The 22,980-nt window shown below is 35.1% G+C and overlaps 4 protein-coding genes across 5 annotated transcripts; all 4 read right to left on the reverse strand.

Moving 5' to 3' along the window:
• Positions 1 to 2,767: 2,767 nt before the first annotated feature.
• Positions 2,768 to 4,758, reverse strand: LOC110687705 (protein ACCELERATED CELL DEATH 6-like). Its single transcript, XM_021864326.1, has 4 exons — positions 4,730 to 4,758; positions 3,716 to 4,685; positions 3,121 to 3,248; positions 2,768 to 3,017 (listed from the first exon to the last, which is right to left on the reverse strand). The coding sequence occupies exons 1-4, from the start codon at positions 4,756 to 4,758 to the stop codon at positions 2,768 to 2,770; spliced, it is 1,377 nt and encodes a 458-aa protein (XP_021720018.1).
• LOC110687952 (protein ACCELERATED CELL DEATH 6-like) lies at positions 3,043 to 7,326 on the reverse strand. The gene is made up of 3 exons (XM_021864603.1): positions 5,455 to 7,326; positions 3,716 to 5,003; positions 3,043 to 3,248 (listed from the first exon to the last, which is right to left on the reverse strand). Exons 1-2 carry the CDS (start codon positions 6,107 to 6,109, stop codon positions 4,780 to 4,782), a joined length of 879 nt encoding a protein of 292 aa, XP_021720295.1. The 5' UTR covers positions 6,110 to 7,326; the 3' UTR covers positions 3,043 to 3,248; positions 3,716 to 4,779.
• Positions 7,327 to 7,418: 92 nt separating this feature from the next.
• On the reverse strand, positions 7,419 to 14,284 carry LOC110687951 (pumilio homolog 5-like). The gene is made up of 10 exons (XM_021864602.1): positions 13,891 to 14,284; positions 12,026 to 12,702; positions 10,594 to 11,804; positions 10,361 to 10,502; positions 10,146 to 10,253; positions 9,538 to 9,750; positions 9,352 to 9,462; positions 9,039 to 9,233; positions 8,565 to 8,730; positions 7,419 to 7,818 (listed from the first exon to the last, which is right to left on the reverse strand). The coding sequence occupies exons 2-10, from the start codon at positions 12,614 to 12,616 to the stop codon at positions 7,751 to 7,753; spliced, it is 2,805 nt and encodes a 934-aa protein (XP_021720294.1). The 5' UTR covers positions 12,617 to 12,702; positions 13,891 to 14,284; the 3' UTR covers positions 7,419 to 7,750.
• Positions 14,285 to 15,036: 752 nt separating this feature from the next.
• On the reverse strand, positions 15,037 to 22,959 carry LOC110687954. Of its 2 annotated transcripts, XM_021864604.1 has the most exons (6): positions 22,726 to 22,959; positions 21,756 to 21,953; positions 18,219 to 18,975; positions 16,565 to 16,969; positions 16,103 to 16,308; positions 15,037 to 15,773 (listed from the first exon to the last, which is right to left on the reverse strand). In XM_021864604.1, the coding sequence occupies exons 3-6, from the start codon at positions 18,640 to 18,642 to the stop codon at positions 15,531 to 15,533; spliced, it is 1,278 nt and encodes a 425-aa protein (XP_021720296.1). In that variant the 5' UTR covers positions 18,643 to 18,975; positions 21,756 to 21,953; positions 22,726 to 22,959; the 3' UTR covers positions 15,037 to 15,530. The 2 variants fall into 2 exon arrangements, with proteins under 2 accessions (XP_021720296.1, XP_021720297.1); XM_021864605.1 differs by lacking the exons at positions 21,756 to 21,953; positions 22,726 to 22,959 and adding an exon at positions 19,513 to 19,672.
• Positions 22,960 to 22,980: the final 21 nt, after the last annotated feature.

Consider the following 22,980-nt stretch of genomic DNA (forward strand, 5'->3'; position numbering starts at 1 on the left):
CAGGGTACATTGGAGTACGACCTCCATTTATATCCGTCCTCTTTTTCTTCTCTGGTCTCTTATACAGATGCAGATTGGGGTGGATGTTCGGATACGCGTCGCTCTATATCGGGTTATTTTGTGTTCATGGGTGATAATTTGCTATCTTGAAGGTCCAAACGACTATCCACATTGTCTAAGTCAAGTGCAGAGGCTGAGCATCGTGGGGTGGCAAATGTTGTCTCCGAATCATGCTGGATTCAGAACCTTCTCTTAGAGTTACATTGTCCTATTAAAAAGGCCACTCTTGTTTATGGTGACAATGCAAGTGCAATTTATTTTTCAAGAAATCCAGCTCAACACCAGCGTACAAAACATATTGAGATGGATATCCATTTTGTTCGAGAGAAGGTAGCGTGGTGAAGTTTGGTACTATATGTACCTTCGCGACATCAAATAGCGGACATCTTTACTAAAGGGCTTCCTCTAGTTTTATTTGAAGATTTTCGGGATAGTCTCAGCGTCCGTCAACCTCCCATTTCAACTGCGGGGGTGTGTTAAATATGTAAATATTATGTATATATTATATTATTCTCTAGTCAAAGGGATATATTTGGTTGCTAAATATATATGCCTATAGTCACGTAATTGATAGGCTTGCATATTGTATAAATACGAACTTTGTTAATGAGATTAATCAAGGAAAATATTCCCTCATCTTTCACTATGCTCATCAACAGAAATTGAACAATACTCCAAAATCTGATTAGTGTTTGAAACTGTGACACTAAAGCTACTAACTAAGTAAGTAATACTCTTAATAGCACATAATTTGACACTAAAGCTACCAACTAATACTCTTTGTAGCACATAATTTGCTTATTAACACAAATTAATTTTGCTAATTTAGTACATTGTGTTTACTTATTTGCCCATTTTGTTCAAAAAAAATCAGCAATTAACATCAAAATCAAACAATTTATCCCAAAATAAAGAAAGTTACTTGTGTAAATTATAAAGACAATTCACAATAATCACAATGTCACAACAAATTTGTAATTTAATCGAAGCTACAAGATTAATTCATTTAACAAAACCAATCAATTTACTAATTTTCATATGCAATTAGTAAAGAGAAAAGATAGAAAAAGTTCCAAAAAAAAAAAAAAAAATTATAAAAAACATAATTAAAAAAAAGGTAGAGTTGGGAGACATTGATGAATTGAAGTGAATTTAAGATTAAAATTGGGCTACTTTAAAATTATATGGATGCGTAGATATTTGGGAGAATTTCATTAATGGAATATATTTGAGCATTAATGAAAAAATTAGAGGTGATAAGGAAAGATGGGCCCGACCTGGCCTGATTTTGAGCGGCAATAGAGTATAGACAAAAATATTCAGACCGTAAGTTTTAAGTTGGACCCGCGTTTAGCCAGAGCTGGCTGGTCTCGCGATCAAATGTGAGCATAAACTATAACAAAAATGAACATTTAGTAATTGAACATACTTGAAAAGTGGTTGGTCCTCCCCAACAAAAATTAACAATTACTAGAAGAAAATGAACATTTAGTATTGAACATTTGAAAGGTAACATTGAAACTGCAACTGTATATTAGAAAATTGAGATGAATATCTTGTTAAATAACAATGAACACTATTTTTTTAAATGAAAAATGAATTCCAAATAAAAAGAAAGAAATATCTAAAACTTGAAATTAACATTGCAATATATAAAAATGAACATTTATAATAAAAGTGAAATAATAAAGGGCCTATGAAACTGAAAATAATAATTGTACATCTAATATTTATATTACCGAACATTTCAGTTGTGAATAAAAACGAACATATAATGTTGTTGCTTATTCATCAACATTTTTTTAAGATTCAAGTGAAATTATACTACATAAAAATGAACATTTAATTATTGAGAAATACAAAACCTCCATGATATAAATGAACATCTAATTTCATATTCTTGAAAATTGAAATAAATAAATAAATAATTTTTTTTTATTAACCTGATATACAAATAAACATACAGTTTTATGATTATGAACATTTTGATAATATTAACTTGAACATCATTAATATACTGTTCAATAGTAAATTATTCACAAGTAAACATAAAACATATAAGAATGTACATATATTGATTTTATAGATGAGCAAAATTGTAAAATATACTGTATTTAGTTAGAAAATGTTCATTTTGTAATAATAAATGCTCATTATATTTTTAGTTGGACCATGGACAAGCATTATAAACATTCAGGCTTAAAAAGCCCATTATGTTCCGTCAAAATTTATATCAACCATGCCCCCCCCTAACTCCCTCCAAATTGTTCAACCCACTATCCCGGGTCGGTTGCTGTGAGGGGTACTGATGAATTGTGGCCTTTATCTTACCCGCAAATAATGTAAAACTTGGTATCTTAATAAGGAACATTTAAGTATAAATTTAGTATCTTGTCAAAAATTGCCCTGCTAATTATGTACCTTGCCAGTATACAAGTATATTAGTACATACATATCACATAATGCTTTCAAAACAAAAGTACATATCACACAGACATTCATAGTAACACTTTGCATCACGTTCATGGGATGAAACGGCCATAGGTAGCGAATGGTAGCAATGACTCAAGATACACATCCAATGTTACTTTGACCTTCGAAAACGCCCATAAGATGAATGGAAGAGCTATTATGAATCGTCTATTTACAGAGCATACTAAACTCCTCGACACTTTCAACCGTAACCCTGGTTGTCTGCGAATCTTTCTTAGCAGTATATAGCGTTAACGCATTTTGGAATGAAGATGCCATATAAAAAGAGCCCAATGAAAATATAAAGTCCTCCAAAAATAAGGCTTATTCCTGTAAACTCATCGATATGCATGCCTAAAATGAGAATTATAGCTGAAATTATTCCATAAACAAGCGCTGACGAATTTTCGGAGACAAAAGATTGAAACGATGGGTCTAATACCAAATTTGGCAAGCCAGTCTGATCATTATAACCACCAGGAGGGCTAAATGCCGAAGCAAATGTAACAGTAATGATAAGCGTCGCTACCACCAGGAAAACGTTGGCTCTCTCCTTGCTTATAGCCCCATAGGAGCCTCTATTCTTACTTGCATATTTTTTTTGTCGCCTCCACCTCCCTTAATTTTTCTTCGACCTCTAGGTCATCTCGTCTTGTAAATTTTGAAAACAAAGTTCTCTCATTAACCTTATTCAGCATCACTTCCATAAGATGGATCTGCATTGTGAAACAAGAATATGCATGTCATGTATATTGCCAAATGTTTTTAATTGACTGAAATTTTACATTTGTTTGGGGTAAATATTTTGAATTATAAAGGAACCAAATGAGGAGATGCATGCTTAAAATAAATATTAAAGGATGAGATATATTTTATATGCATAATTTTAAAATGTGCAAACTTTTTTACCCAAACACGATATGAGTTTCCAAAAGAGCAAAATATATCATCAACTCGAAAATTAAATACATGCATTCATGTAGTTAAAAAATAATCAATCTTTTCATCCTTGTATATTAACCCTACAATTAGAATTTTTTTTATGGTATGCTCGATCTTTTATGAGTTATCTATCAACAATTGTAAAGGTAACAATGCACCAAATTTGTTATCAAAAAACATCGTCAAATATGCTTTGCATCAAAGTACCAGCAAAATATATTCTCAAGGAAGGCATGTATACCTGTAGAGAAGAAAGGCCTTTTTTATCTGCACATTTCATATGCATAATAAATATATCTAGAGGTGTCTGCAACTCTTTGTTTTTTAAATTGCCTTTGATGTGTTGATATTTCAGCAAACGATACACAGCGCGGAGATGAAAACCTTTAACAGCCAAATGTAGTGGAGTATTACCATTATCATCAGTTGTATTGATCAGCTCCTTAAACTTTCGTTTATGCAAATATGCAATGATGTAATGGTTGTCGTAATTCTTTGCTGCCACATGGAGGACGTTTTGATCTTTGCTATTAAGCAAATGCCTGTGGTGGAAGAGTTTAATGACGTTTTGATCTTTTCTACGGTTATATAACACCGCAACATGCAATGCTGTGTTTCCGTCAAAATTTGGCCTTATACATATATGATCTGAAGGGATAGATGGCGACCATTGAAAAAGACCTTTGAGGGACTGGAAATTACCAACCTTAACAGCTGAATGAATCGGAAGGTCACCTTTCTTGTTGGCTTGGTACATGAGAGTAGTACAACCATGTCCTTGAAGGAGATCATGAATCAGTTGCGTACTATCCATACAAGCTGCAATATGAAGAACATTTTCCCCCTCATCAGGGGTTAGAAGGTCCTTAAGCTGAAGCCGTCTAACTGATTCAGAAACTCGATTTATCTCTCGTTTAGCCAAGTGTAGATACAAATTACCATCAATAGGAAACAACTTTATATCATTTGTAGCTTTTTCTAGCATCAAATTTAGCCTCATAACCACTCTTTTGCTGGTATCATCTACAAACGTTAATTCTTTTGCCAAATCGTGTGCCATCAAACCTTCCTTGTTCAACAATCCAACATTGACCCCTTCATTTTGGATAAGAAGTTCAACCACTTCAACATGCTTGGAAAGAGTAGCCAAATGCAGAGGAGTGTTACCATCATCGTTGTTTTGATTGAGTAAAGGGTCTACATCTGATAAACTAAGCACATAAGAGACCAATTTTGAGTCACCTATCAATATTGCCAAATGTAGAATATTTTGGCCTCTTCCATTAAGCAGAAATCTTGAGCTACTTAGTAGCCTATGATACTAATATGACCTCCACGCACCGCCTGGTGAATTGGAAAGGATTTGTCTTTGTTGCATATAAAGGCGCTATTAGGGACTTTCGTGTCAAAAATCTGAACCTTTTCCAGATAACCTTCAAAAGTTGCATAAGATAGAGCTGTCAACCCTTCTTCATTCACCAAATTGATAAGCTTTCCATCATCATAGAGAAGTAGGTGCTCCAACATTTCTGCAATGTTGTCAATTTAAATTTATATGCAGCATAACATATCCAGTTTTGTAATGTTTCACGCAATATTAGACTAAGTGATAATTTTTGTTTAAATCCAAAGCAAAATTAATCGAAATGAAAACAGCTTTTAACATATTTATACAAAAATAAAAAAGAAAACTACATGCTTCTCCTTAGCTACACTTGTTCTACGTACCATTATTTTAAAATGGTTTTGATGGGAGATTGGGAATTAATTTCCTTACATATTACAAAAATTTTAGGAGTTCAACTTATATAGTCAAATAGCAAATAAACAATTATACACACGGTAGCATGCATTAGATTACTGAAAATGGAGGAAAGGTATAGAAGAGGATGATCAATGGTGGAATTTCAATTCGATAATTATAGTAGTAACAAAAGTTTTGTAGTCATTGCAAAGGTGTCCTTAAATTCGTAGGCATACCTGTCTTTTGGGCAGATACAACAGCATGTAATACCGACTGGCCTTTTGTCAAACAATTGAGCGCATCTTCTTTGAATGGCTGCAACTTCTGTAGCATGTGTTGTACAAGATCAGCAAGCTCTTTCTGGATGGCCAAATACAAAGGACAAATTCCCTCAATATTCATAGCATACGCCGTAGGAGGATACAAGTCAACCAACTCCCTTGCCTGCTTGACCTCTTCATCATCATACACTTCCAAGGCAGTGTGAAGGGCGGTGTTCCCTTCGACATTGCTCCACTCTAATACCTGATGAACTACAACGTTGATGCCTGATGCCTGCTGTTGCTGTAACCAGCTCGCCAGGGCATCAACAACAGCGACGTTTATTCTACCAGTCTTGATTGCCGTGTGAATGGGGAGATCACCTTGAGAATTCCCCTGCACCATTAATTCTGGCCATTGTATAAGAATGTCATTCACCAATTCTACTTCTCTGGAGCTACAAGCAATGTGAAGGACAGTGTTGTTGTCACTTGCACACCGAAGCTCAAGAACATCAACTTGACTACTCGATACGACTCTGTTGAACCCAATAACATTCCCGGTGACTAGCAGTTGGTAAAGCTCGGTGTCAATAAGAGTATTACCGTCACCGCCTACATAATTTGACATGGATGAAATTTGGATCGATAACAGGTTTTTTCTTTTTTTGGATTGTATGTGCAATTGTACACTATACTGATTACACTTGAGCTCAAATATATCAATGTCTTAAAACCTTAAATCTTGACTAAGAAAGTCGTTGGGACCACGTAAGAGATAATGCATTTACCTCCCTACAATTTAGATAGAAAAGGTATTAAAAGTCAATGCTAGACACACCCTCGCTCCACCCCAGAACCCTTATCTCTTGTTTTTGGTACGGAACTACGAACTACGGAGTATAAAAACTCTAACCACTTGAGCTATCCGTCACTCTCAATAAAAACCATCTTATAAAAGACAAACTTTGTTAAAAACAATCTTATAATTTTTTTTTGTCAAAGCACACCTATTTTAAATTTCTTTTGTGAAGTCCCACCACTTCCAGGATTCCAACCTTTGACTGCAATTCCCGGCGTTGAGTTGCAGGTGCAAGTCACGTGACCCACTAAACTCCCCTCTTTCTTATTGGGTTTCTTCTTTTTTTTTTTTTTTTTTTTTTTTTTTTTTCCATTTTCCCTCCCTTCTTTCCTGTTCCCAGTTCCCAGTTCTGCTGTAACTAGCTTGTCAGGGCATCAACCGGCGATGTTCATTTTATCAGCATTGAGTGCTGAGTGAATGGGGAGATCTCCTTGAGAATTCCCTTGGACCATTAATTCTGGTCATAGTAAAAATGTCATGGACCAACTCTAACTTTCCAGAGCTAGAACCGATGTGAAGGACAGTATTCTTGTTCTAGTAGTCGACTTGCCTACTCTGTATGACTAGTAGCAGGTACAGTTCGGCATCAATAAGAGCATTATCATCAATAACAGCTGATTACTGGTATCCAAGGATCCCTTTAGAGAAGCAACTAGAACTTTTTGTTACTTAAAACTTGACTAAGATAGTATTTAGGGGAAGTATAAAAGCTATTTTGCCCCCTTATAGACAGAAAATTACGAGTAATAGACAAAAGAATGACCCAAATCTTGGATTTTATGGGAGGGTCACATGAGGAAAAAAACAAACTTTAACCTCATTGTAGAAAATAAATTACATGTATAATACATTAATACTCCCTGCATTTCTTTAACTTGTTCTTATTTACTTGTATTTTGCATGGTTTTCAAAACAAACAATCAAGCATTAATATATTTAAATACATATTATGAAAACATTCTTAACAAGTCCATATCAAGACGAATTAAACAAGATTCCACATATGTATGTATGAAATTTTCTTTTATACATTTTTTTTTTTAAAAAAAAGGGGTATTAGATTCCATTTGTATTAGAATTAGAATCTATAAGTATTCAAACATGAACAACATAAAGAAGTAGAGAGTACAAATTTGATAATATAGGCATACAGACTGTAGTTTTGGCAAGAATCCTAATATGACAATAGGAAGTTTGAAATATACATACAACTACACAATTACAAGTTGGCGGAGGTCAAAGAAGACGTCAGCAAAAGAGGATTGGATGTACAAGAATACAAGAAACGCTGCACATTAATCAAACATCAGTAATCAAATATCAACCAATGCATTATGTTAAGTATTAACATCATCGGAAATTATCAAATCCTGCCATCTTAGTTAAGTTAGCATATGCGAAGTGGATAGCTCATTCAGAGGTGCTCGCAATGCTGTCAGCCATCTCTGTACACTGTTTTGTCTCCTGTTCTGAGCCCTCTGCAATTCAAAATATCAAGGCTAACGATATGCAAGATTGATATAATGCCATAAAGGAGAAATGAAAGCATTGAACACGCAACTATATGTTTTTATCTTTCATCATATCATTTGCTACTCGTGCTGGATGTCCTACAGACTTATCTTTGGAGAACTGAAAATGATTTTGATTTGGTTAGTAAATGGCTAAATATCAACTTAGGTCACTTAACTTGGTCCTCTTTGGTATGAATGAGTAAAAAAAGTGTGATTCTGGTTTGTGTTTCTATTCTGATTTACCATGTCTGGGCTGCCAGGAATGCTGCGTAGAGAAATGTTTCAATAAATGGAAAAGGAAGAGGTGCAGGTCAGGGAAGCCTTTCTACGTAGTAGAAGATTTGATCGCTTATGGAATGTGCAAAGATATTCCCTCTTTAGTATTCAGCTTGTATTGTTAATTCATTCGTAATAAAGATTTCTACATTTTACCAAAAAGAAAAATTATTTAGGAACTGTAACATGACAATATAATTATTGGAATAAGAGAAGCTATTGTGGAAGTAAAAATATCTAGTCCTCCTCAGTCTTTTTATTGCTAGGCAAATGCATGTGCTCAAAAAATGCAAAGCATGTACATAGATATATTGTATAAAATCTGAAAAATTAAGTTCAAATAAAATTATGAGATCCAACAAGCTCAAATTAGTGTTTCAAGTAAAAAGAATGAAGTCTCAAGCAATAGAGAACTAGAGACAGAAAGACTCCACCTGTCAATTGATCATAGCGAGATACTATGTGCTTCGCATAGGGGACTTTTTTCAAAACAGTAAGATGTAATCGTATACAATTCTGCAATGTCTCCTTTTGCTTCTCAGAGCCAATCTCGAAAATCTTCTGAACCACATAATTTGCAAATTGGTCTTTCATCATCATCTGAATAAAACAGTTCAAAAAAGAGAAGAAAGATAAGGAACCAAAGGGACGCAATATTGCCATAATAAAACATCCTAAGAAACCCTGATTAATTCAGATTACTGTAATCCACAAGAAATTACTCAAGCACTTAACAAAGCACTTGGACTCTATAACCACACCAAAAGCACAATATTTACAAATTTGGTGTATTACAGATTACGAAGTTAAATTTGGCACACAAGGAGCATAAATCTCACAGTACTAGACCATTTTTCTGCATCAGGTATAAACTTTCAGAGTTATGAACAAATATCTTGCAAACTTACCAATAGTGCTTCATTGTTGTCAGACTGTGCAATAATTTCCTCAATTATGAGATTTCTCTCTGAATCGTTGCCATATTTTATGCATTTTTCAACTACATTGGACGCAAACTTATGCTGACTTAACTGTACAAATCGACCAGTCAACTTATGTATAATTTGGCTTCTTTGATGGGCCTTTCCCATTTCCATAACATGCTGCAAGGAAGTCAAAGTAGATCATTAGTTGCCGCATTTGAACAGTAACACTATGAAGCTTGCAAGCTTCTCCAAACACAGACAAGGAAATAACTTTAATAGTGTTAAGAGTCAATACCTGAGTAACATAGTTGCCATATGGGTCATGAGCAAGGGTCGAAGTAGATTTAAGGACTTCATCAACCATCCACTGACTTATCTGCTCATCTGAGCAATGCTCAAGAACTCTCTACACAAATAATAAAAATAAATACCTTATATGGAATTTCAAGATAACATTTATACAGCTGAAGTTTAAAGATACCTGGATGACACGACAACCATATGGGTGACATGAAAGTGTTGCAACTTGACCAATAAATGAAGAAATGATGAATTTAATTTTCTCAGTTGGGACAGATTCAATACATTTCTGTATCACGTGGTTTCCATTTTGGTCATGCACACATTTCATAACATGCCCGTCAAGCTCCTTCATAAGCTCCACTTTCTGATCAAGCTCGATTACTTCCAGTGCCTACAGCAAGATTTCAGGGGGAAATTGATTTTACAGGGACAACAGCAAAATAATATTGGTTAACAAAAATACCCTTTAACTAAGATTTCTTGCATGACCATTGTCTTATATTTTATTTATTTATTTTCATCCTCTGCCCGGCTTCTTCTTAATTTTTAACTTGTACATTTATGAACGAAAAGGGAATGAAAGGTGCATGTGAAACATGCATATAAGATTAGAAAGGCTCTAGAACTCCTTGTATAACAAATGACACTTTCGGTCATGATAGAGACAATATAGAAGAACAAAGTTTTAATTTCCTTCCACATTAGTAGAAAACAGAAATAATAATCATTCTCTGAACTTAAAACTTCATATAGATGAACACACTATAAACAATTTGAATAATTTACCTTTTGGATCACACGACAGCCATACATTTGCAAACTTAAGGTCAAAACCTGTCCAGTAAGTTGCTGGCCAAGCTTTCTCCTCTGTTCAACAGTTCCATGCTCGAAGAACTGTAAAACAAATGAAACACAATTCAAAAGTTTAAGAAATCCAACCACAATATATATATTAAATATGCAAAGACTTATTTGAAGACATAGCGGTGTTAAAAGTTCACCTTTTGAACAACATAATTTCCAAATACATCGGTCATTAATTTAGAAACTTGTGGAAGAACTTCTTTAAAGACAGATTCCTTCTCATCACTGCCACAGCTTTCTAGCTTTTGTTGAATAAAACGACTACCATGTTGATCAGTGCTGCAGGTGAATAGCCAGCCATGTCAATTAAATGGAGACCTAATTGTGCCAAAAACTAGGAAGCATATGAAAAGATGTTCTAAAAGCCTACCTAAACTCGACAATCTGGCCAGAAATTTCAGACAATTCAAGAATCCTAGAGCTGTTGGATTTAAGCAATTCAAGAAAAGAAGGCCGCTTAACATTATTATCAATACTGCTACTATCAGAACTCTCAGGTCCACCTTGTCTTTTCCATCCAGGATATGTAGCTGTACTTTTTGATGAATGTTGTGAAACACTCAGATCATTTCCTAGCCCGTGTAGAATAATCCTAGGTAATGTAGGAGGGGCTTGAAATTGTGGTTCTCCTAAGCTCGGAGGATATCCATAAGAGCTGAATCTAAGCTGAGTCCCACTTGTTAGAGGAAATATGCTCGGTATGTTTATTGCAGGATGATTTAGTCCCCTGCCATCTATTGAAGATGCACTTGCAACAGTGTCTCTTTGTGATGCAAGTGCATCCATCTGACACTGAACGGCACTTTTATGTGCATTCTCATAGAGTTGTTGAAAGCTTTGTCCTTGAGCAGGACCACCAAAAGAAGGCCGTAACACTTGACTTGCATATGGGTTCATTTTGCCAAGTAAAGCCTCCGCTGATTGCTTAAAGAAGCCAGGCTTCCCATATGTATCAATTGGCATTGGAAATGCATTACCCTGAACATAGCTGCCAAAATGAGGAGGTAAAGTAGAGTTGACACTTAATCCACTCAGAGAAAATTGTGGACTAGGGAATCCTGGTTGTGGTACACTTGGGTAAAAAAGGTTTCCTGAATTCATATGAGCAGCTGTTGATGCATATAATGGTGATACCAGTCCTGTGTTATGCATGAATGCCTGATGCAATGGTAGTGGCTTCTGATGAGAAGCATACATTCCTTGGGGAACAGCGTAAGCTTGGAATCCAGGTATCTGGTCTGGTGCGCCTTGTGAAGGATGAGGATGAAGCTTATTCTCATCAAGCAAGCGTAGATAGTCAAGTCTCTTTTGGTCTTCCTCTCTCATTATTTCGCATGAAACATCCAACAATTTCATTCTTGACTCTACTACAGAAACTTCAGACCCAATATTACTTTGGATAGACACATTATCCTCTAAATCAACAGTTCTGCAGTAAGAAACAGTTGATACAGAGGGATTGATAGAAGAACTCATGGTACTATGCTCATCATCAGTGTTTGAAACTCTGACATTGTCATGATCACTTCCTCCTTTGATAGTTGTACTGGATGCAATAGATGGAGCCTGAACAAAGTCTCCCTAAGCCACAAGAAAAGAGAAAAACCATGAGCAATATATGAAATTTGACACTAAAACTACTAGCTAATACTCTGCATCAGAAATACAGAAGCTCCTCAAAACCTATTTACAAGAAATAGATATTCCACACAATGATCCTAACTGATGTGTTCATATATGCAAAATTATAAACAGTGACTTCAATCACAGACTTTAGTATGGCCAAGTTACAAGTTACAAACCTCCTTTAGATCACCACTGCTTCCATTACGACCAGCTTCTGATGTCATCTTTGTACCATCCACAAAATTCCCCTGATCACCAGACATTTTGCGTGGTGAATTTGCTTCTTCAGGCTCCTCCTTATGAGTAGCCAGAAAACCTTCCCTTACAGAAACTTTTTTACCAACAAAACTTTCCATATGTTGCACCAGACGACGATTCTCTCGTGAGATTAGAGGAGGAGGCAGCCTCGGGTTTAAGTTAACATTAGCATAGTAATATTGAATATATGCTGGATCAGTTCGCATTTGGTCTTCAGGCTCACAGTCCAAAAACTCGTTGCTAGAGCTAGTCAGACTCGAATTTTGTTGATCCATAAAAGCCTGAAAGCCAACAATTGAACCCTCAATAGTAGGTGGAGCACTACCACTTCTACTAGGCATCATGCGAGTCTGTTCTTTGCGAACCATAGTCTCTTGTAAAACTTTGCCTACACCTTCATGACCAGCAACATTACTGAAAGGTGAAGAAAACAATCCAGAACCGGTAGCAGGTAGCCACTTTTTGGACTCATCACTGTCTAACATCCTGATTGGACTCTCAGTTGTCATCCTTCCTAGAGTTAAAGGTCAGCTTCTTCAACCCTCAGAGACTCTAATTTCAACGCTGCAGCCGGTAACCCTTTATAGCCCACGTTCTGCTAATCACAAAGAGTTCACATATAACTACTCAGATTATCAAACCATATCCTAAGAATGATGAGTAGTCTATGGATGACATAAAGAATGTGGTAGTCAGTAGCCTAACTATCAAGAGCAAAACAATATGGCAACTGAAGATGATGAATGTACAGCTTAAGAAAACAGAATGATGGTTGACTGGTACAAATTTAGAAAACAAGGACTAATTACAAGCAGGTTCTTTTCAAATTATACATAAAATGGAACAAGATACTTGTATCAAGTGTACAGTTGTGTTGTAGAAACCCGAGCACCCGACATGAACAGGTCAATCAGCTTCCAAGAACAACACCCTCCATCTCAAAATAGATGTCCCAATTGATTAAAGCCCACTGAAAGTAGCAATTCATTTGCTTTATTGTAAATCAAGGTTCTTAATTTTGTCATCCCTCTCCCCTCTCATTCTCTCTAGCCGTTGGATTAAGACTTAAGAGTTACTTTCTCCCTTTCCAAAATAATTATCTTACTTGTAAAGTTGTAATTGCTTCAAAATTACACACCACCTTTGACATTATTAATTATAAGTACTTAAGTATACAATTCACCCCCCAATCATAAGGCATGCTCCCAAATAGTCAAATATGTTGAGCTATCTTCTATCTACAATTCTACAGGGGATATTAAGTGTTAAGCCCTTAAATTCCTCTAAAAAAATTTCATGCTCCGAGGTGCACTTAATAATATACATTGTTGAATTTCAAACCAAAGTCTAAAGAAACAAACCCGCCCCCACCCCGGCCCCCAAGACTTTACCCGCTAAGGTAGCTAAAATGTAACAATCATTTTACAATTCCAACATCACAAGTCTCACCATAAACATACACGAAATAATTATATAAGATTCCAATTTTCCAACATCAGTAAATAAACAAAATAATACAATTGGCAAACAATAAGTCGAAAACACAGATTTTTATCACAAAAAAAAAAAAAAAAAAAAAAAAAAAAAAAAAAAACCTTCATTAACAAGCAAAATTAAGCCTTTCAATTCTTTAAAAAAAAAAAATTAAGCCTTTCTAAAAAAAAAAAAAAACCCATAAAATTGCATTATTATGAAAAATGACAATAATTAGCAAACAATTATTGTCAACCCCAAACAGTAAAGTTAAAGGTAAACCAAAAAAAAGGTTGACAACAAAACTTACCTTCCACCAAAAAGGGAGAAAGTAAAATCCCTTTAAAAGAGCAGTCAAAATCCCAACTTTCTGGAAAATTATGATCAGAATTTGGAACAGAAGAAGGAGAAGAACATGGAAATGAATGAACCCTTTTGATCAAATAATATCCAAAACTATAGAATATGAATAAATTTGCTGGTTGGTGCAAGATCATAGATTAAAAACTAATTTAAAGATGCAAGAAATATAAATATAATATACCGTATAATATTGAAATAGTAGCATTAGTACTTAATTATTCATGAAGTCTCACACGTCACGAAATAGGAGTGTTGCCATTAACATTGAAAAAAAACAAAGAAAAAGAAAGGTTTCAAGTCCTCATGTACAACTGACCCGACTAGGTCCATGCTGTGTACATTTTAGACCTCTTTGGCCTTGTTGTGACTTGTGAGCCTGTGACTACGGACTATAATTAAACTAGTACTCCGTATTCTGTATCCCTTGCTCTTTTACTCGAGTCGTGTTTAATTTTTCTATTACGGAGTATTTTTTTAGTTCCTCTGTTTCTCAACGCACTGTTTTAAGGAAAGTTAAATATAAGATAATATAGTGAGATTTGGTTGATAATTGTAAATACAAAATAAAGTAGCGGATAAATAAAGTTTTAAATATGGATAAATTTTTATTGTGATATGTAAAGGTGACAACCAAGTTTTTTGGAATAGGTTTTGGTCAAGTCATAATCAAGTAAAAGTCCTTCATTTCAAGTTTAAATTTGGTCAACTCAAGCTAGGTAATACTTCATATTAGAAGCTATCATCAATGATCTGAATACTTCCTTCAACCCTTATTTTATACCATTTGACCCAAAAAGTGGATCTACGGTGCAAAAAAAGGGACGGAGGGAGTATGATGCTATAGTTATGACTCACTAGTCACTAATAATTAAGTCAATCCGTAACTAATCAAATTAAATCGAGTCAGGTCAAATTCTAGTCAAGCGGATACTCCATTGTAACTTGAAATTCAAATTTTCAGATCTACATGAAAATAGATTTCATGTAATTTCATCTTGAATTGTCCTGGGAGTCTTATGCAGTTATGCTACCATGTATAGAAATGACATAATGTTTCAAAAATAATCTTTGGTTGGCTTGAAGTCTTGAACCATGCTATAATATCAATATATTCTATTCCTATTTACTTAAAATCAATTTGAAAATAAAAAATTAAACATATACAATAAAATAAAACAAGGGTTGAGACCTCCATTCCTCCAAAATGCCAGTGAAGAACCTGTCAATACTTTCAGGAGTGAAGAGATCATAGCCATTGATTTAAAAATTACTAGTAGCAGATCACCAAATATTCATGCCCAGCTACATAATTAGTCAAGGGTAGCATAAACTAACGGCTTTTCAAACATATGATAAGTCAGAAGCCAATGTTTTTAAGCCATTATGACTCACTACACCCCAGGATTAATCAGCATCACAATGACGGTAGAACATAGGAGGGACTACTAACTAAGTGCAGCATACGACAAAATCTCCACCGCATTTGTGCCTCGAAGGAAGGAAATCGGAAAAGGCATATACGCAGAGTTGGATGAAAGGGAGTTGGAACATAATGGTGAAGAATGGAGTCTTTTGCAATGCAGGCCTTCAACAAGGAAACAGAATGGGAGAGGGATCCCTGTGGAGCTTCCCTTGTGTCAGATCGAGTTTTCTCATCTTGTCTTCGCACCAAAGCAGTTGATCTTTTGTGATCATAGCCATTCTTAGAACCCTTGACACAACTTTGGCATCGATGAGACTTAGGAGCAGAATTACTTCTTCGTGTGTTGATGGCCATGCCTTCTTTTTGAAGCTCTTCTTCTTGCGCAATTCCTTCAGTTTTAACCCTTTCTGCAATCAAAGTACCAATGATAATGGATAGGTTCAGACTTTTTTTCTCCCTTTCACATGTTTTTGACATTGCCACCGCCAAAAAAGAGTTACCATCCAGATAGTTTATATTTTGAGGCAAACGCAATATGAACCAAGGCCATGATTAAACTGAGAATTAATATGGACCATAGTAATTCCTCTGATATACTGTATGAAAGGCATATCGATTGTATAATCAAATAGGGAATCGAAATTTCAGTGACTACTGCAAATTTCCAACTAAAAAACCAACGTATGCCTTCCATGCAAGCTGAGAAAAAGAATGAATCTGAAGCAAGGATCAATACCTTTTCTGAAACTGACTGAACTTGCTGAAGAGGTGTAGCCATTTGATTCTGGCTTCCAAACAAATTACGAACCCCACCGGCCTTTTTCTTATCCAACCTCAAGAATGAGTAGAAAGTCAAGATTGATGTCTGAATTAACTTAAGAAGGTCAGGGGCTAGAATCCTGTAATCTGATTCCTCATCTTCAACCGCATTCTGATAGATACCTGAACCATTCAGTAAGACAATCTCATCATACTTTATTTTGACTGCAAGTAATGAGATATCCAGCTTTAAATAATACTCCCTCTGTCTAGAACAAATAGTCCATGCCACAACTTAAATGACCCAACTATGATAAAAGGATCTTTTTGTAAAAATCATGTCACGTTCTCAATTATGACTTATAAGTAGTAGGGATAATGTGAGAACTAATTTTAGACAGAAGAAGCATATCAGAGGTTCTCCTATACGGGATCTCACCTTGCACCTTCGGAACCTGTAGTAATTTGGACAAAGAATTTCGGCTTCGAGCATATTTTTCTACTCTTGAACCTTGCTCAAAAGGCTCATTTTCAATAAATCTCTGTAACAACACCTCAAACTGCTGATATTGCTGTGCGCAGTGGTTATAACAAGTAGGATTCTCAGGCTGACAAGATATCTTCTGGCTCAGCTGTGTGTACTGGCTATGAAGGGCTTCCCATGTTAAGCAAATATGAGCTACATAAGCTGTTTCGAGGTCCTGGAAAGGACTATCATCTGGTTGCTGCAGCTGCTCAGTGTCACTATCAGGCTCTTCCATCTTTTTCAGGGAAAGGCATCTGAAAGAAGATACAAGCTTTCTAGATCCAGCTCTTGGAGATGGCGTCGAAGGACTCATGGGGCCTGCATCACAAGAGCAACACGATTTAAGTTCAATCTTTGGATATAAAATAAAACAGATGGGTGTTGGCAAGGGTTTTAAAACATATAATAAAATTCATTCAAACACTAAGGCTAAGCAGGCTAACCGTTTCCAATAAGATTAGCAGCAATAGCATTTTGAGCCATAATCATACTAATCAAGTAATCAGATTGTAAGATTTAGCAACTTGTAATATCTTATATGGCACTGTCAGCAAGACACAACTCAATAGAGGATCATTTAGCCACAGACTTGATAGCAAGACCATGATATTAAAGGAATTCACTTTCTTCAGAATCAACTTATATAGATACTAAAGAGATTTACTTTCTTCTTCAATTCATACTAAACAGGTAAGAACATGAAATGTGAACAGCTAAGCCAACAAAGTTTAACTTAAGCAAATATGAGCACAAAGGAACGCAAAAGCTGGTAGCACATGCTCAACTAAAAGCCTATTCCATTAAAAGAAAAAAGGCATTTCCTTTCTAATTATGGTAGGGATGATAATAACATGCTAGATGTTAAGCTCCTAAATTAAATCATTTTGATATCTATAATTCAAATGATCTCAGCAGAAAATGCAAGAAATGTAAAATAAATGTTGGCACCAAATTGGGCTGCATTATTGCTGGCTAGTGGCTAGTTGGTGATACCGTGATAGAACCTCAAATTGTGAATGGGACAAAAACAACATAACTTCTCTCAACTGGAGTAAAAGTAAAAGGCACAATTTAGCTAAATATGAAGGCATATCATGTTATCTTTTAAGCATCAATCAAATTTGAATCTTCACAGCAGCCAACACGCTCAAAAACTTGACATAATAACAAGGTAAATGACAGAGGCACATTATCAAGATAATTAATTACAAATTAAAATACACATGAAAAATGAAACGATGACCCCCTCAAGGCCTCGATATTCAAGTCAAATGAAGCTTAAAAATCTCTTAACTGATCTTGGATTGCAGACTAAGATCAATAACTGACCGGCTCTCAACAACATATTAGAACAGAAAGACAAATTTCTGAAAAATTCTTGGCAGGTAATATGTCCTTTCAACAAGCATGATACAAGGCAACAAATAAACACCTAAAAACAAGAGCAAATAAAATCTAGAAGCCTTAGATGAAACCCTTGCAAAGTAAAAGGATAATTAAAACCTTTGTGAACCCAAAAGCATAAATTCATCTAAAAAGTAATCATTCAGCAACGAACACCACGTACCAGCCACATTGAGTTGCTGAGAACTCATCCGATCAAAGAACAGCATCCGCTCACAATACTTTTCGTATATAGATTCTAAATCACAGTACAAATGTTCAACTTGAGATCCCACATCTCTTCCCTCACTTGAGCTTGTCTCACCTTCCTCCCCGTCCTCCTCTCCTTCAGCACCTTCCTCTTCCGGTATCAGTACCATAAAGCTGTTTCTCCTCAATTCTTTCAACCTCCTCTTCACCTCATTCGTGATGAAATCATCATCATCATCATCCACATCAGCAGGAGCATCCACAACAACTGATTTACCATTAACATTGCCATTCTCATTGTTCGGTTCCTCCGGATGAGGAATCGGCTTCTCCTCTAACTCCTCATGCGGATTTGGTTTACGAGCTTTCCTAAATTTCCTTACTTTAAAGAAATCCATCACCAAAGATACAACAACAATCCAAACCAACTTTCCTCGAAACAGATACCACAAACTAGATTCTCCCAACTAAAGGTGAAAAATCTCAATGCACAAAGATACAGCAACAATCAAAACCAACCTTCCTCGAAACCGATACCCTTAACTAGATTCTCCCAATTAAATGCTCAAAATCACAATGCACAAGGCCAGGTTTCTTGCAGTAACAAGCACCAATATACTAATTAACTACCAACTGCAGATAAACCCTACTTTATCACTAATCATAGTCAGAACTCACTTGCTTGGCAGACTAAAACAGCAAAAATATATCACTGAATCAAGCCACATTCCCTGCAAAAGGTACCAAAATAAGAAATTATCAAAGATCTATCAAAAATAAATCAAAAGGGTTAAAATGGAAATGTTACAGCATAAAAATGGGATACTCCAAATTCTCACAGAAATATGTAACAAGGAAACTGACTTCAAAAATGCTAGCAAGATACCAAAAAAAACTTATTCAAAATGACTATAAAGATCCTATTTTTAAGTACCCTAGACCCTGTAATCAAATCCGGTCTACATCATTTTCCTACGCCACACAGTAGCATTCATACACCCAAAATAAAGTTCAAAAACCCATAGCATTATGAAAATGCAGGGGAAATCAAGGCAAAAAACAGTTGAACAGCAAAAAAATTACATGAATATCAGAAGATCAACTCACAAATTTTAACCAAAACCCCATTTTTCATGATTCACAGAAATAAAACTTACCAGAAAAGAAAAGAAAAAAAAAAACCCAAAATCAAAGAAACCCAGAATGCTCAAACCATGTGATTTAAAAGAAAGACAGAAAAACAGAGAGAAAAAGAGTTGAGAAAGTACCAAATGTGTGAGTGAGTGAGTAAATGAGAGCTTGGTGAGTTAATTACTCATACAAGCATTAAAAACCCATCTCCCATTTAATTTTTTTTTTGCACTTTTTTTTTTTTTTTCCTCAATTTTCTCGTGAAATGTAATAGTAGCAGCACAAGTACAAGAAAAAAAAAAAAAAAAAAAAAAAAAAAAAAAACTTTTTTTTGTACTCCACTAAATGCTGGTATTTTTTATTCTTGTTGTTTTGTTTTTTTTTTTTTTTGCTTTTAAATATTAAAAAAATTAGTTAATTTATGATTTTAGTTTGAAGTTTTGGGGACTTAAAAACTTTGAATTTTAGAAGAAAGTGTAGATTTTATTTTGACATTTGTTGAGGAACCCTAGGACTAACAACAATCAAATAATGAATGCCAATGTCTTTCTCTCTCCTCCTTAACACTTTCTCTCTCTAAAATGAAGTGTGCAAAGGAATATTGTCAGAGAAAACCCTCTAAAACAGAAAGGCCGCGAAAGCAGAGGTTTTTCGAGTAGCTTAGCATGAAATTACAATTTTACCCTTTGTGTGTTTTTTTTTTGTTTGGGGTATGATGCAACATGCATGGATTTGGAATATAGTGAAATTTTATGGCGATTTTTTTTTTTATTATTATTTATTACTTTTATTTATTTTAAATAAATAAGATGGTTGGATACTTTGGATCCCATTTTATGCTCTGAATTTCTGATCTAAGGTTGTGTGGGGTGTGGGGCCCAAAACCTAGATCCCAAAATTAGTTTTTATGGGATAAATTTATCATGGTCAAAGTAGTCAAATCCTTATTCTGAATCTTTTGTTTTATAATGACTGACTAATGAAGCACAGTTTAAAGATTGCATGAGTTGGTAACTGTGGTTATGACTTATAATGCTTTTTATGTCATCCCCCTCTTTTGCAAGCATTTTGATTTTTGTTGTCCCACTCCCTTTTTGAAGGCTTGTAGAGTTGTAGCATATTTGGAGTTGTAAAAACTTCACCCGAATTGAGAAACCCGATTCTAATTCAACAATTATTTTATTTGATATAGTTTCTTTGTCTCTTAATGATTGTTCTATGTATTAATGGATACTCATACTCTGTATTTTATCAAAGTTTGATTAAAGGTATGCATATAGATTGACAAAGTTGTGCATACGTGGAAAGAAAAAGTGCGTAAGAAAATATACCAAAAATCCAGAATAGACATCAGGAAAACTCAAAAGAACATTCCAAAATGATATATGGGGTCGTCTTTATGAAGCAAAGAGAGTAACTTGGAATGAGGTTAGATTGAATTGGCATGAACCAATTTAATGTCAACATATCATCCGATTTGACTTACAAAATTAGAAGATGTTTGTTTCGGTGGATAAGGAAGGAGGGATGTGAATAAAAATAAATAAAATGAAGGGTAGGGATGTGTATAAATCCCCCAAGGAGACTTAGGCTATTAATAACAGTATTTAGTTCTATGACAGATAGACAATTTATTGGATACCCATTAGTCATAACCACATTATCACCTCATGCACAAACTAGAGCATTGGCAAATTAGTGTAACTCATATATTAATGGTCAAACTAATGCATTGACAAATGTACTAAGGTTGCACAAATTAGAGCTTTGGCAAATTAGTGTAATTCATATATTAATGGTCAAACTAATGCATTGACAAATGTACTAAGGTTGACGGTACCAGTTTTTCTAAAACAAAGGTTGAAGGTATTACAATTTTATTAATAGATGAATAGATTTCTGAACAAACAAGCCAAACTTATTCATATTGACAACTTGTAACACTTGCATCCAATCTCGAGCAAGTCTTGACCTTTATCAAGCTCATAAAGTCAAGCTGTGTAATATGTTTGAACATTTTTACCCAATAAAATTCATACAGTACTCTGCAACAATTTTTAAAATTAACTATGTTTTGAGATCCTCAAAATTATTTCGCAAATCTTTGCAAGTAATTACTCCTGACTGTAAAAATTATGAGTAAATCGCTTAAAATAATTTGATCATGTTCGCAAGTAGGGGTGGTTATTGGGTAGGGCTACCCAATGATAAAAGGGTCGGTCCTAATATTAAAGGGTTTTGACCCTTTAAATTTTTAATGGACAGGACTTTCACAGGGTCTTATTTTATAGAGGGCTTTTATTGGGTCTTATTTTTTAATGAACAAGGCTTAAGAATTAAAATAAAAAAACCCGATAATAATGGTTAGGGTCAGCCTTACTTTCATTTTCTCTCTCTTCTCCTCTGTTCTTGCGCCCACCTTTCTCTCTCCTCCATTGCCGCTTCTCACGAGTTCTCCATTGAAGCGCACTCAGAGTTCTCCATTGAATCCGCTTCTCAGAGTTCTCCATTAAAGCCGCTTTCCGAAGCATCAACGGCGCGGTCAAAGGAGAGAGAAAATCATCACATCGTCAATTACCTTCTGCCGGCGATTCTATGGCGGCGGCAATCGGCGATCCTTCTTCTTCGTCGAGTACCAAATTTTGTTCCATTTGAAGTAATTTACATTCCAATAGTTTATTTTATTCTGACTTGTTATTACAATAATTACAATTATAAACTAACTATAAATGATAATTTTTGTCAATTGGTTCATTGATTGTACCTTAAGCTACCTGAATCCAACTAATTATGTCACTCGACAGATATTAATAAAAAAAATTGAAAATATGCAGAGCTAAATTTGAAAATCCATATCAACATTTTTGAGGCAGTGTTTGGGAAATTGCTAGAATTTAAATTCTAGAATTTCAAATTCATCATGTTGTTCGGATAGAATGTTAATATGAATTAGATCTAATTCAACAAAATTTTCAAAAGACTAAAAATACAAGAACAAGCTCACCATTATATATTAATTTCTCATTACTCATCTATGAAAGATTTTGTTATTATCACGAAGAGGAAGAGAATAGGGGTCAGATTGATTTTGGGGAATTTGGTTTCATTTTCCTTTTTAATTTCATTTTATTTATTTTTATTTTCCTTTTTCTTCTCTGTTTTCAATGTGGATAAAGGCCCGGTAATGACCCGTTTCACTTTTTATCTCGACCCTGACCCGCTAAATATTCATCTTGACCCGCAATCGACCCGCCCCGCTAATGACCCGCACTGACCCACCCAATAACCACCCTTATTCGCGAGCATCTCATGTCATCAATGTTCGTTGTGCTACACGCTTAATTATCAACCTTGACACCAACTAGAAAAAGAATTGCAAGAGTAGACTCATGAAGAGCAAGAGGCTGCCAGTTAATCTCCGTGATAAACAAATTTCGTTTATCACACAGTAAAACCGCTACCTCAAGTAGCGATTTCAAGGCAAAAATTACACTTTTGTTCCCGTAATATGTTTATCACGGAGATAAACTTGTATTTCCTCGAAGAGTAGTAGCCACTAGCCAGTGGGGGGTAATAGGACCCATTGGACCAGTTTTCGGGCGACC

Source organism: Chenopodium quinoa, unplaced genomic scaffold, assembly GCF_001683475.1.
Source record: "Chenopodium quinoa cultivar QQ74 unplaced genomic scaffold, ASM168347v1, whole genome shotgun sequence".
Taxonomy (NCBI): domain Eukaryota; kingdom Viridiplantae; phylum Streptophyta; class Magnoliopsida; order Caryophyllales; family Amaranthaceae; genus Chenopodium; species Chenopodium quinoa.

Excerpts from the sequence above, each read along its gene's own strand:
- LOC110687705 (XM_021864326.1), bottom strand. The coding sequence starts at position 4,758 with ATGGAAGAGGCCAAAATATTCTACATTTG. Across the intron at positions 3,249-3,715 it reads AAGGCCTTTCTTCTCTACAG|ATCCATCTTATGGAAGTGAT; the intron begins GTATACATGCCT and ends TTCACAATGCAG. Across the intron at positions 3,018-3,120 it reads GCGACAAAAAAAATATGCAA|CCCTCCTGGTGGTTATAATG; the intron begins GTAAGAATAGAG and ends TTCGGCATTTAG.
- LOC110687952 (XM_021864603.1), bottom strand. The coding sequence starts at position 6,109 with ATGTCAAATTATGTAGGCGGTGACGGTAATACTCTTATTGACACCGAG. Across the intron at positions 5,004-5,454 it reads TGTATCTGCCCAAAAGACAG|AAATGTTGGAGCACCTACTT; the intron begins GTATGCCTACGA and ends ACAACATTGCAG.
- LOC110687951 (XM_021864602.1), bottom strand. The coding sequence starts at position 12,616 with ATGACAACTGAGAGTCCAATCAGGATGTTAGACAGTGATGAGTCCAAA. Across the intron at positions 11,805-12,025 it reads GCAGTGGTGATCTAAAGGAG|GGAGACTTTGTTCAGGCTCC; the intron begins GTTTGTAACTTG and ends CTTGTGGCTTAG. Across the intron at positions 8,731-9,038 it reads ACAACAATGAAGCACTATTG|ATGATGATGAAAGACCAATT; the intron begins GTAAGTTTGCAA and ends TGTTTTATTCAG.
- LOC110687954 (XM_021864604.1), bottom strand. The coding sequence starts at position 18,642 with ATGGATTTCTTTAAAGTAAGGAAATTTAGGAAAGCTCGTAAACCAAAT. Across the intron at positions 16,970-18,218 it reads TCAGCAACTCAATGTGGCTG|GCCCCATGAGTCCTTCGACG; the intron begins GTACGTGGTGTT and ends CTTGTGATGCAG. Across the intron at positions 15,774-16,102 it reads TTCAGTCAGTTTCAGAAAAG|AAAGGGTTAAAACTGAAGGA; the intron begins GTATTGATCCTT and ends CTTTGATTGCAG.